This window comes from Perna viridis, chromosome 2 (assembly GCF_037379345.1).
Source record: "Perna viridis isolate PV_CMFRI_1.1 ecotype Kerala chromosome 2, ASM3737934v1, whole genome shotgun sequence".
NCBI classification, from domain to species: Eukaryota; Metazoa; Mollusca; class Bivalvia; order Mytilida; family Mytilidae; genus Perna; species Perna viridis.
In genome coordinates this window covers 24,203,020-24,216,877 of record NC_142446.1, presented here as the reverse complement: position 1 = coordinate 24,216,877, position 13,858 = coordinate 24,203,020, and the positions used below count along the sequence as shown (strand labels likewise).

Here is a 13,858-nt window from a genome sequence, read left to right as displayed (position 1 = left end):
ACGAATAAGGGAGGAATGGGAGGAATAAGGGTACCTGAGAATCATATTTTGGTTGACAGGTGGGGGTGCAGGGGGGTGTATCTCAGCCCACGTACTATAATACCCGTATTGAATAGTATCGTGTACATATCTTCAAGTTGGACTGTTTATGTGAATACAGTATGCTCACGAAAGGCAAATAATGACAGCAATAATTACGGAAAGTGAAATCAAGAAAAAAACCGAACGGAAAACTCGAATGTCGAGGGACGACGAATGAGTGGATAAAAAGCATAAATGAAAAAACAACAAAACAGCAACTGTAAGCGAGCACAAACGAGTGAAAATTGTCAAATGAGAAACCCAGGCGCCGTTCAACCGTGGATACGAATCAGCATCAAGTCAACGGTGGTCTCCAAAGAAAACGAACATATACACCAATCATTGAAATGATATGAAAAAAGCCGGATTTGAACACATTGACAATAATCTTCTTGGCGTTTTTATCAATAATGAGTTCATCTGTTTTGCTGCAAATCTAAGTTTTGTTAGGCAACATGAAATATCCACCGTTATGCAAAAAGCTTTAGAACAACGAACTTAATAGGGAATTACTATGAGAATGAAATAAAAGAAAATAATAAAGTATTTATTCTATATAATTAGTACATTGAGAACTCCAGTACTAACATTCGAATATGAGGTGGATGAAACATGCAAGAGAACGAAGGCATAAGCCAGAATTTAAAACACACTTTTTTAGTGAAGTAGATTTTTCACATGGATTTTATTTATAATGTCCAGAATCGCTTGGATTATAATTAAATGTTAGACACAATATGTTAGACAGAATAATTATCTAACAGAGAAATAGATGATGTAATAAAGAGTTGTCAGAATGTGGAACTAGACCACGAGTTCGTAATGATATTCGGCACCGAGACAAAGGTAATAGCACATTGACAAAATTCCATTGCCGATCAAAGTACGCAACTTACAACACAGGGCAATAGTGTACTATTGTACATCATGATACAGAATCAGAGAGTTGTAAAGTATTACTTTATTAAACGATGAAACATGAAGCTACAAATGGCAAAAAAATTGTTTTACAATTCGCCAACAAAATATAAAAATAGCACTCTATATCATGAAATCTATTTCACATTGTTGATGGTTAATCATTTCCTATTAAGCTAGCATGCAAAAGACACAACCACAATAAATTTTATTCATGTGCTAAATGCATCACCTCAAACTGAAAAAAAAGGATAGGAAGTATGAATAAACATAGATCAGCATGCTCACAGAATGATGTTGAAACCAAGTTAAATCGATTGTTGTAGGTTATTTAGAGTATCATTTCTGAAGTATTAGTTTAATTTTACGTTGACGTAGTTTCCATGTCACTTTAACTGTAATTTCTTTGGTTATCAAAGATAAAATTAAATGGATAAACTATCCTAATCAAATGTATAAAAAAATTAAAAAAATTAAGTCTTTTAAAAAATAACGCTTCAATGCAGTACACCGGGCATAAATGGTTCACAAATCTTAATTTCTACACAGTTAATTGTCAAAACCTAATTTTGAATAATTCAGAATATCATAAACTGATTCAAAATATTCACTATAAATTCCCTTGTATAAGTAGACATACAATGGAATATGTGCTAAATGCAAAGCTTTTAATGCAACCTTTTAGGCTCTTTTTTAAGCTAAATATATTTGCATAGATCTGTACATTGTTAATTACATGCTTTAAGCTATACTGAACACTGACATGTTTATTGGATCTGTTTGTACCGTTGATGAAGGAAAAGTTAAAGACAATATGCTATTGCAAAAGTGTTGCTTTGCAACCAAGCAATATGTACAACAAACAAAACACAAAAACAACAAACCACAATCAAATTCAGAGTACAATAACATATACAATACATACATATAAACCTCCATTTGGAAATACATATCACCGGGTCACTTTTGAAGATTTCCCATCACCAATAATGTTCTGGTTAATCTGTGGCATTTTAAATGCTTCACAACATGAACATAAAGTTTGTATCTAAAGACTGTCCAGGCATATGTTAATTTATCTTGCAGCGAAATAAAAAAAAATAAGACTGCAACCTTGGAAATTCGACAATTAAATTTGGCACTTTCGAAAATAGCATCTTTTTTTTCATTTTAACCTCTTTTGCATTGTTAAAACAAAGGTAGGGCACAACTATATGAAATTGCTAAAACAGTTCTCAATGGCGTTTACTGATACTTCTTTCCATTCAATTTGTGACTTGTCATAACATAACCATGTATGGTAAAATACAACTTCAACAACAAATATTTCGTTAAGGTTTTGATTCTGTCATCTGTGCTTTTATCAAATGATGTATGCAAACGAACAACTTAAAATCAACATTAGAACTGTTCATTGAATGAAAATGAAAACAAATTTTAACATTTCAAATATTCTTTGATAAAACAAAACAAAAGATGTGTTTAGTTTTGTAGAAAAAAAATCATACTTACCATAGGATACTATATGATGGGATTTAGCAGATAAACGTTTTTCTTTTATAACGAAAGTTTTTTACCATAAGCATCGCAAAGTTCACTAAGTAAAAGTTCAATAACTATAATTGACTACTTTATGTGTATGATTTGCCTCCCTTTGAGTGCATACACAAACATTTTATTAGCACCAACTTAATCATATTGCATCTGAAATCGATTTGAAACTAAAATTTTGTTCTAATTTTTAAAAATGGGACATTCACTTATTCATATGATAAAAGCAGGTAAAACGGACAAAAATGTCCCGAAGTTAAAGCATATTCCCCTTTTCGGTTACGATATTAACAAAATTAAGAAAATAGAAAATAGTGTATACTGCTATACAAGCTTCTGAACAGTCATCATAAAAATCCCAAAATGTGTAAAATGGCTTCAAGTTATGCCACCAATAAAAAAGTCTATTAAAGATCAAAATAATCTGTTACAAGCAAAATACATAAACAATCGTTTTTAGTTCCAGTGGAACAAAGTCTATTATAAAAAAAAAGTTAGACTCAATAGACTCCGTGCATTTGATGCATGAAAAAAGACAAAATCGAAATAATAGCAGCACTTTACACAAAAATCATGAAAAATTATTGCACATTTCTTAACGAAAAAAGTGTTTATCTACAGTAATATTGCCAACACAACCAAACATAACACAGGAATTAAAACATTTGACAAAGTCCATGCACTGCTTCAAATATATACTATAGTGAACAGCATTTGGAATTTAAGGGGTATCTGTTATTGCAAATATTTAATTTTTACATTTGAGCATTAAAAAAATCAATGTTTATTCCTGCTAAAACCTTTTTGGAACTAAATACTATAAGTTCACTGCAACTGAAAAGTATATTACTATTCGTTGCAAAATCATTGAAACGAAGAATTCAGTATTTAAAATTGGTAATAAAAGTGTTTCTAGAATGAAGTTTACGATGGGAAATGAATCTTTATTTTCTATACATGATATTAAAAGATAAATTTGGCATGAAACTGTAAATATTAGAAGTGTGACAGAATAAAAATCTCACCTTATGTAAAATGACAATAAGCATATAAGGGGGAAAATGTGCACCAAGTTGTAAATATTGTCAGGAAAAATCAGGTTTGACCCGAGAAAAAAAATTACACACAAGGATGAATGTTGAACGTAAAAGATGCAAAGCCTACAATCTGAGGACTATATTTACACATTTACAGTCAAAACATAGTTATGTATAGTGTTAACAAATCTAAACATCTTAATATACTTTAAACAACATCAACATGAATGCCATTTGAGCAAGTCAAGTATCCTATATCGTTAGTGGTCCATACCGTACTGATACAAACAACTCTCCGATGTTCATATCTTATTATCTATTGTACGATAAACTTAAAATGTATCTATCTTTCTTATGAACCCATCTTTTTTAAATAAAAAAAAGAAACAGTATGCTGAGAAATATTCATGGAAATCGGTTGAAAAAAAACTCGTGCCAGTAAACAATATGACGGTCTGTATAAATGCGGCCTGTTGGTAGACAGATACACAAAATCAAAGCACAATACCGAGAACATATTTTCAGAAGTTTGCAATACAAATATAAAGTAATAAGTTGCCGTCTAGGTTATCCCCTTAAAATGATATTTTAAAGAGTTAAGTTATTAAAAAATCAGCAAATTTTGTAGGAAAACTTGAATATGGAGATGATTCTCTAATTAAATTAACTTAACAACCCTTTATAACACAAATCTATGAAATCAAAGTTGAAGAAAATATGTAACAGCAAGTTTTGGTAAAAAGTACTTATTTAACATTCATTTCATAATCACGTACTGACACGTACGTAAGCTGCTTTGCCGATGAATTTGTCAATTTAAAATACTTGGATCAATATTCATAATTACAACATATGTCTTCACCAAAATTTGCTGTTACCGTTAACATAGAAAGTCACGTTGTAAAACCAGCAACCAAGCATTAAATGCTGCAATATGGTTGGCTATTGATAAGATTGTCTCTGGGAGTAAGTAGCTTACAAACCATCGGGATTTCTCTGACAGGAAGACCAACTGTGTTCTCAATCACTTGCTGCCAATGGACGGAAAGTTTCCGTATTAACGCTAACACAACGAAACGACATGAATATATTGTCACAGTTATGTGGTCTGACTGTCTCCATTTGATATATTTGGGTTTTGGTGCATTAAAGTTTCAATCTTTCTCTCTAAAAATTGAACTCTTTCTTTAAGATAATGGTTTTCATACTCAAGTTCAAGAGCCCTTTTATAAAAGCTTCGCTCTTTCTCTTTCTTAGCTTCGCGTGATCGTCTAGCAGAGTCGTTGTTTTTCTTTCTCTTTTCCCAATAACCATTGTCTTTAGATTCCACAGGAATACTTGATTTTTTTCTTTTAGAAATTATTTTTCTTGGTTTATAACCAGCAATAGTTACACCACTGTTCACCATCTCATCTATATTTATATCTAGTGGAATTGTCGATGGTGAGTTTCCAGAAGCCCAATCTTCCACCCTACTCCCACTACCACTTCCACTTGCTTTTGAATCACTGTCAGATTCGACGAACTCGAATGGTTTTCGTTTTAGTGGGTCGTCTTGAAGATGTGGAATACGCAGTGGTGTCAGTTCAGATTCACTCTGTTTGAAAGACTTTTGGGAATATGCTTCATCGGCTGAATTATTGTTGACACTTTTGCTCAGGTTTTCGTATAGTTCTGTGCTTGAATTGAAGGAACATTGTTTCCATTTTCGATCACACATTTCCGCTTTCAAAGCAACATTAAAATCAGGGTATTTTTCGTTCGAGTAATTGCCATATTTTTGTCTGAACTGATCATGCAATGGCTTTAGGCTATCTAGATCGTGATTTTGTCCGAATAAGTTATTCGTCCGTCCGTTTGGCACTTGAGCGTGAAAAAGTCCATTATTTTGTGGCAAATATGGATAGCTGCTGTGATTTGAGAAGTCTGGCACTTGTGTCTGAAGAGACCAAGGTTCAATACAGGATGTCGATTGAAAATGGTCAGTAGATCTTTCAGCCTTAACAAAGGCCGATCCATTAGTTGATGTAGCACCATCAGGCCAATTGAACAAGAGATCATTGTCACTATCCATTAACAGGGCACCTGCCATTAACTTGGAGAAACTTTGCTCTTCTGCATTTGACGATGACATGCCTGTAACAATATGAATAAGAAAATCAGTGACTTTTTATATAGATGAGTACTACTTTAATTATTATTCTTCAGAGGGTGGTTGAATCCATCTTTTTTTTTTGCTCATTTACAGTACATAAAAATACATTTCACCAGTTCTATGATTACCCAGTACACCCATGAGACGACTAGTATCTTGGTCATTCTTAATGATGCCATTTAATGTTCTGTCTGTGGTTTATTATACGCGACAAGATCAATGTTTGTCTGAACTACTGCTGTGTTGAATGTTAACTACTATATTTCTTATACCAATTATGTTATGCCTGTTTCTGGCACGCACTCATAGAGACAACTCGACTTGGATTATCAATGGAATTATTGATAGAATCTCTTCCGGAAAATGATAGCGGAAAGGAGGTCAAGTAAACTGTGGGATCACATGATGAACTTGTTAATGACAGACTTATCCGAAACTGCATGTAATATTTCAACCAGTCAAGTATATTTATTTTCTAAAATACCAAGCTCGTCTAGGTTTAAAACTGAATGCTCCAAATATTTAAAAATAATCGTAGAAATGGCTGTTCTACATATGCACATTGATTGTGCAGCGATCGATAAGAAAATCTAGATCATTACAAGGCTGTCACAGTTTCATTTTCTTCCGTAAAACGTATCTGTATCTTAACGCCGATAGTGCATCACATCTTTGTAGTGGATTAATACTTGTCAAGCTGTTTTATGGGTTCGTTTTCAAGTACTTCTTCGAATAAGAGCTTCAATTGCAAGCATATTTGACGAAATCATACTGGCATTTATCTCGATTATTCAGAAAAAATATATTCTCAGTATTATAAATACAAAGAAAAATTGTTTTAAATCAATTTCAGGGTCAAATCTAAAAATCATTCTTAGGGGCCTCTAAATAAGATCAACAAAAAATACAATTATGATAATAAAAAGCAACATGAACTGGTTCACGCATCATTAATGTTTTCCATATACGAATGTGATTCTAGATATAAAACACAGTCACCTTATAATTCGTTAGGTATATGCTTTGATGTTTTAATTTTGTTCATACTGTCAAGAAAAGAACTAAGGTGCAGCACCTGGTTGGATTAATCAAGGCTCTTTTTTTAAGTTCTTAGGTGTCCTTCTCAGAGCTTAGAGTTCTGAATGCAGAAAGAATTTGTTGCAACTATACTAGGCCCCATTTCAAATATTGGATAGCTAATACTTGTGGAATTATTGATTTGGGAATTCTGATAAAGTCGGATAAGTTACAGCTTTTTCCTAAAGATAAAAAAAATCACAAAAGCAAGCACCCGTCATTTGAAACGGTAATGTTTGACCCTCACAAATTCATCCTGAAGGAAATCTACCGAAATTTGATGGGCACAGGCCAAAATCTATACATATAGCTTTGCCCTAGCTTCAGAATATATTTATCAAAACAGACAGCTTAAACTTTAAGAAGAATACACAACATTATACGCAAGACTCCGATTTGTATAGTTCTCATTGACTCTACATTTCAGCAGTAATTTGACAGCAGATTACAGAGCATTTTGAATATAGATCTCTCAACTAAAGCCGTTGATAACTAAAGGCAGTGACCAGTGTAAGAGTTTGTTTTACAAAAATATATATGAATTTAGAAATTTCAAAGGAATATTACACAAAAAAACTTTTTTTTTTGATAGAATATGTCTTCTTTAAGGGTCAAGTCTTGGAAGACACGACTAAATCCTTAGAACAGAAATCGTTCAGAAAATCAATCTTGACTGCACACGCAGAACTTTGTGTAAGGCGCATTGAGAATAATCGATCGACACTCCCTCAATATTTATTTCGGAAAATCAACATCTAACGATACACCACAAATTTCCCATCATCAGAAAGTTGATTGACATAAGCAAACAGATCTTCATGAGGAACATTAGTTGTTGATCTTTTCATCTTTTTTTAAGTTCCTACTTTTCATCTAAAATTGTCAATATTTATTATCTGTTTGAAATTTTAGCCAACCTGCCTTATAGAAACAAGATATTTCCGGTACAAAAACTGATGTTGTCACCACGTTAACATCTGTACATGGAGTAATTTAATTTAGGGACTTGAAATTTTCTAAAGAGTGCAAATATGAGCGCGTATACTCTTGATTTCTATTTTTCAGTTGGTTTATTTTTATTTGTAATGCAATTTTAGTTTATTTATTTATTTATTTTTTGCAGAAAACACGCGTAACAAAAACTTTGGACACTTATTTTATCATACATTTTGAAACAAAATTGTTGAACCGACTTCTTTTGTAGTACAAAATAGTATAATGTGTTTTCTGAATGGAAATAGATGTATGCCGAGACCTTTGAAAGGGAAAAAATAAGTGACTGATTCGTGACACTTACTCGGAAAATTGCCTTAAAAATGTAATTTCTTAAAATTGTAACATAATAACCGGACTTATAAAAGTTAAAGGTGTTCAGCCGGAATCATGGAATCAACGACATTTAGCAGAGTTTTAAATAACTATTGTAATGCACATTCAGAATATATAAGTTAATTTGAGGTTGGCAATAGTGTTTAGTTTAGTTTACAACAATTTTATTTGTTAACTCTACAAAAGGGATAGGACACAAGTTTTACCAACTTATGAAGTCTTCTCCCATCAATAATATACAATGCATATATAAGAACATTAGAACATTGAGGGCACGCATAAAATCATTATGAATATTAATAAAGCAATTCTGAATTAGATTTTACAAGACAATGAAGAACAAAGAAAAGAAAAAGGAAAAATAGCGGTACAATGAAAAAAAACACCAATACAATGAAAAAATAATTAACAAAAAAAAAACCAAAAGTTTCAGAAATATATGTACAAAATTGAAAAGAAACATAAAGTGGACGGGTGGATGCGCTGTTCTTGTGTGACTGGTTTTACCTCCATAATAATATTAGGTCAGAAATCTTTTTGACCTTTTAATAAATATGAAGACACTATCAAAAATAAGTATATTTTCTTCGTTCGTTAGATCAGTACTGCCCCTGGTAAGCAGTGAAACATCCATTCTTAAAGAAATTAAGCGTAAACTCTCGAACAGTGTAATACGGTTTTCTGTATATTTTTTGTATTCGAAAAAAATGGTAAACACTTTCAATTGGAGCACCGCAACTACACGCAGGATCAGCTACAATATGGACTCTGCGTAAATCGTAGTTAAAGAAAAACGCAGAACATCGTAGCTGGATCAAACAGATATTTAATTTACGAGGGCCGTAATTAAAATATTGGGGAATGTCAAGTTTTAAAAAGGAAGACCTGTTACTATCCTCGCGGCTTCTAATTGCAATTTTTCCAGTTTGTTAGAGTACGTGATACCACAATTATCCCAGACCTCACTGGCATATTCTAAGATGGGGCGTATAAAGACAAAATATAACTTGTCGAGATTTTTTCTACTTAATCTAAATTTTAATTTTCGTAGTACACACAAGTGTTTGGATACACTTAGAATAAGGTTATCAATGTGAGTATTCCATTTACCATTATCAGAGAATGCTACTTATGAGTAGTTGTATTTTGTATTTGAACCCCATTAAATGAAACAGTAAAAGGCTCCTGTAATTCATTATTAGAAAACAGCGTGATCTCAGTTTTATCTGGGTTAAATGATATAAGCCATTTAGAGGACCAATCATTCAATTCTCTTAAATCGTGATTAATTACATTTCTTTATGTCTTCAAGACTGGAATTGGAGTAACCCAAAGACGTATCATCTGCAAACAATCTAGTTAGAGAAGATAATTTGTCCCCGATATCATTTATATATATATATATATAAAGAATATAGCAAAGGTCCCAGTACAGATCTCTGATGGACTCCAGCTAGAACAGTGGCAAAGGAAGAAGACGCAGATTTGTTAACTACTTTTTGCTTTCTACATGAAAGATAATTTTCGAACCAGTTTAATAACTTTCCTTTAATACCATACGATTTTTTAATTTAAACAAAAGACCACGATGCCAGACCCTGTCGAAAGCTTTGGAAAAGCCGCAAGACGAAACAGCTGTATTCTTTTTCTCCATTAAGTTCAGTACTGTGTTGTACAATTCTAATAGCTGATGCACAGTTGAGTGTCGCGGTAGAAACCCTGATTGGTATTCATAGATTAAACTATTACTGACGAGGTGGTTGTGAACATGTTTATAAACTATTCTTTCCACAATTTTACCCACACAACTTATAAGCGATATTGGGCGATAGTTTGAGGGAATAGATTTGTCTCCCTTTTTAAATAGTGATAATTCATATTTTCTCATCGATTCTTCCATTTTGCAATATTGATCGTCCAAATATCTACTTTACACGCGTGTCGTACAACATTTCGATTACATATCTTCCGTGGTCGTTTTAAAATTTTTTTTTTGTGGCGAATGTCATATAACCTCATAGTCGGAATCCACAAAATTCTATAATACAAAATGGGGGGAAATCTATTGAGTTTTGAAAAAGTCATATGTATAAAACTTTTTTTATTGTTACTTAGTGTTACAAGTTTCACGATATTTTTACAGCTGATATTTTCATACTTTATGGATAGTAATGTTAATAACATAATGAGCTGTGGAATAAAACGACTAATATTTGCTCCTTTATCATGAAAGGAATGTTTCGTTTCAAAAATATTTTAACACGATTGCATCAAACTACTTGGAATAGTACAGTTTACAGTTGTCGTCAACTTAGTGCGCGACGTCTAACTGTTATTTTTATTCAATGTAACCCAGAGACTTTTAAATACAAACCGACATGTTCACAGAATATACATATGGACAAATGATATTTGTAAGAACGCTTTTCATGTTTAAATCAATAAGAAAATGACACACGTTTAAAATCATGGAAAATTATTTTGTATGAAACTCCTAAACTGTGACCACCTTTTTAGCAAACACGGCCTTTATATATTCTACATTGTGGGTTAAAAAAAAAATAATGTGTCACCCTAAAAAGAAGTTTACTTTACTAAACATCTTTCTTTAACAGGAAAGATCATTGTTCTAGCAAAATGGTCGTCAGTTTAATGAGTAGAGAGAAAAGATCTTAGTTATTTAGCACTACTTTGAATCAAGTTTTGATATCTGATAAATATGCCTGTTTCTGTAACGGTATATTAATATATTTTTTACTGATTAATGTATAACATTTTCTACGATCAAATGCTGTCATGAGGAGAGACTTGCTTGTATGTCAACAGTATTACAACACATTTCCTTGTTCTTTATCAACAACACGTGTGTCTATGAACATTATCTAAATACAAACACATATGAAAGGCTTAAGTGCGACTCGTAGTATATCTAACAGACACAAATTTTAAATTTAGTTATGAACCTAATTACTAAATTTTACTATGCAAATAATTTCTAAATAGAAGAAATATATCATTGGGGCACTAATGTCACCTCTACCCCTAAAATTCAAACGAGGATGTTCGGTAAGCGAAAAAAGAAAATGACACTTGAACTAAAACACACGAATCGGTACATTAAGTCACACCATATTTGAAAATAATCCCATGAAGAGTTCTAAAATGTTATGGGTCATACGTAATAACGATAGAAGTAAAACCTAATGTCACTAACATCCTTAGAAGGGGTATAATTTGATCTTTTTTTCGAATAAAATACAATTTTCAAAGAAAATTCCTTATAACAAATCTGGTATGTACACTTTCTATTGAAATGACAGACCGCACAGCAACATCACTAACTAAAAATGTAACCAATATTCACTGACTTGATACCCTAATCCCCCATTGGATAACATGCAACATTTGGCCTCAACATTTATTTGGATCAAAATAAAAAAAAATAGGAGGTTCACAATAGGAACATGTAATAAATGATTCTGTGAAAATTTCATTAAATTCGATTCAGTGGTGTAGTAGGAGTAACGGATAAGAGACGGATACCCTCTGCGTAACGGAAAGAAGAAAAGAAGTACGGACGGAAGGACGAACACCCCTGTCACTATTTACCCCCACAGTGTTATAACAATTATAATATACAACTTTATGCTTGTCTTGTGTAAACACAACAAACACAACGGCGATGATGAGCGTTTAACAAAACAAGACAAAATAAAACCCACAAAACAAAAGAAAAGAAAAGTGAAGAAAAAAAAAACAAGGCTGCGAAACATTTTTAAAGAGCTCTTTTAAATTAGAAACTGAGATGGTTTGATTATTAGGAACAAACAGTATCTTCGACAAATGTTTGTAAATACCATTGAAGTCAACAATCATAAAGCTGTGAGTTAATCTGCAAACTAAAGATTACTACATCCTTATGCTTAAAAAAAAAAACAACATCGTTTAGTGGGAAACCCTTTATTTGCCGGGCTAGGGTCAAATAAGAAATAATTCCTTGGTGAAAAGAATAGAAACTCCCATATGGGTAAAATATTTTGAATATAATTTCAAGATTTTGCTTTGGTCGATTGACATACAGCAACATTGTCACACAAAATGCCAAAACGTAATAAGAAGCTTTTGAAGCGTGTACTCCTACTGTCAATCATTCCGGAGATCATCCCTGCTTTCACGGGGTTCGTGCTTATTTTTTTTACCTCTCCTTATATAGGAGGTTCACAATAGGAACATGTAATAAATGATTCTGTGAAAATTTCATTAAATTCGATTCAGTGGTGTAGTAGGAGTAACGGATAAGAGACGGATACCCTCTGCGTAACGGAAAGAAGAAAAGAAGTACGGACGGAAGGACGAACACCCCTGTCACTATTTACCCCCACAGTGTTATAACAATTATAATATACAACTTTATGCTTGTCTTGTGTAAACACAACAAACACTGATACAGAGATATTAGCCAAAGAAGCTTTTTTCATGTTAGAATGTTTAATGTATAGTTTTTGTTTTTAAATTTCAAAGATAATCTTAATTAATGATATTCATTTGTTAAATTTCGAATTTTGTTTGAGTAAAAAAACTGACACCTGCATTTTTCTAAATCTTGGTCTTTACCACCAAAAATAAATATTTTATTACATTTTCAGATCAAGGTATACACATATATTATATTTTTCCTTATCTTCAATAAAGTAAAGCATGTCAAATTTGACAAAATAAATTTTACAAATATTCACAGTAGTCTACGGTAAAGCAAGGTAAACCCACTACATACCATTTCAGAGAGAAATTTCTTTCTTGCGTCGTTTTTGCACTGTACATAGATCATGTTTCTGGTTTTCATTGATGAATAAGAGATAAAACGAACAAGAAATCGAAGTGATGTGCAAAAAAAAGTTTTAAAAATTTTAATGTGACATATGTTTCGCAGGAAGTGTCACATGTATTAATACGAGTAATCATCTGCAGTACGTGTATTGATTGTTTATACATCAAATAAAATTTGAATGATTTCTCTGTTTGAAGGTTTAATATCGCTGCCCGATGTCTACAATGACATATTTTTTTTTTTAAATATGTTACATTTCAATATTTTTTGTATACGATGCGTAATACTTAATCAAAATTGTTAAAACGGTTAAAAAATGAATAATTAAATAGATTCGATTTATTTTTTTTAATAGTGTTTGTCCCTTTTGACTCTTGGGTCTTAGATTTATTCGCGAAAATTACAATCATCAAGTTAGTTTACTAACTTTTATAACTGATTAATTAGAATATTTATTCTTGTTAAAACGTTAAAAACCCTGTTTCTATAGTCTTTAAATAAGATCAATTATTATAGAAATACTTCTGAACACTACAGGCAAAACCCTTTTCTGGTTCTCCCATCTTACAATATAACAGAACAAAACCAACGAAAGAGTTAGACACAATGATTCATTTTGAAGTCGTTATAGTTGAGTTGTTGAAAAAAAAAATCACTCACCATTAAACCAATCTGCGCATTGGTATCTATGACTGAAAATGTTTTTCGAGCAACAATCAAAATTATAATAGGTCCAAAATGTCATGGCCGTTGCACCTCGCAACAATTAATATGAAATCGTTGTCGAGAACGAAGGATCTCCACATGGACAAAATCAGTAGGGTTAAGGATTTATATACTAATGGCTCTAGGAAAAAAACATGACAGGATATATCAATTCGT

General features: G+C 32.1%; 1 protein-coding gene across 1 annotated transcript in view; it reads right to left on the bottom strand.

Moving 5' to 3' along the window:
• Window positions 1-1,026: 1,026 nt before the first annotated feature.
• The window catches only part of LOC148624174 (uncharacterized), a 32,257-nt gene continuing 19,425 nt past the window's right edge, over window positions 1,027-13,858 (bottom strand). The window contains exon 2 of the mRNA XM_088566762.1: window positions 1,027-5,723. Within this exon, the coding sequence (XP_088422888.1) occupies window positions 4,687-5,721 (1,035 nt within the window). The 5' untranslated portion in view covers window positions 5,722-5,723 and the 3' untranslated portion in view covers window positions 1,027-4,686. The remainder of the gene's footprint in view (window positions 5,724-13,858) is intronic.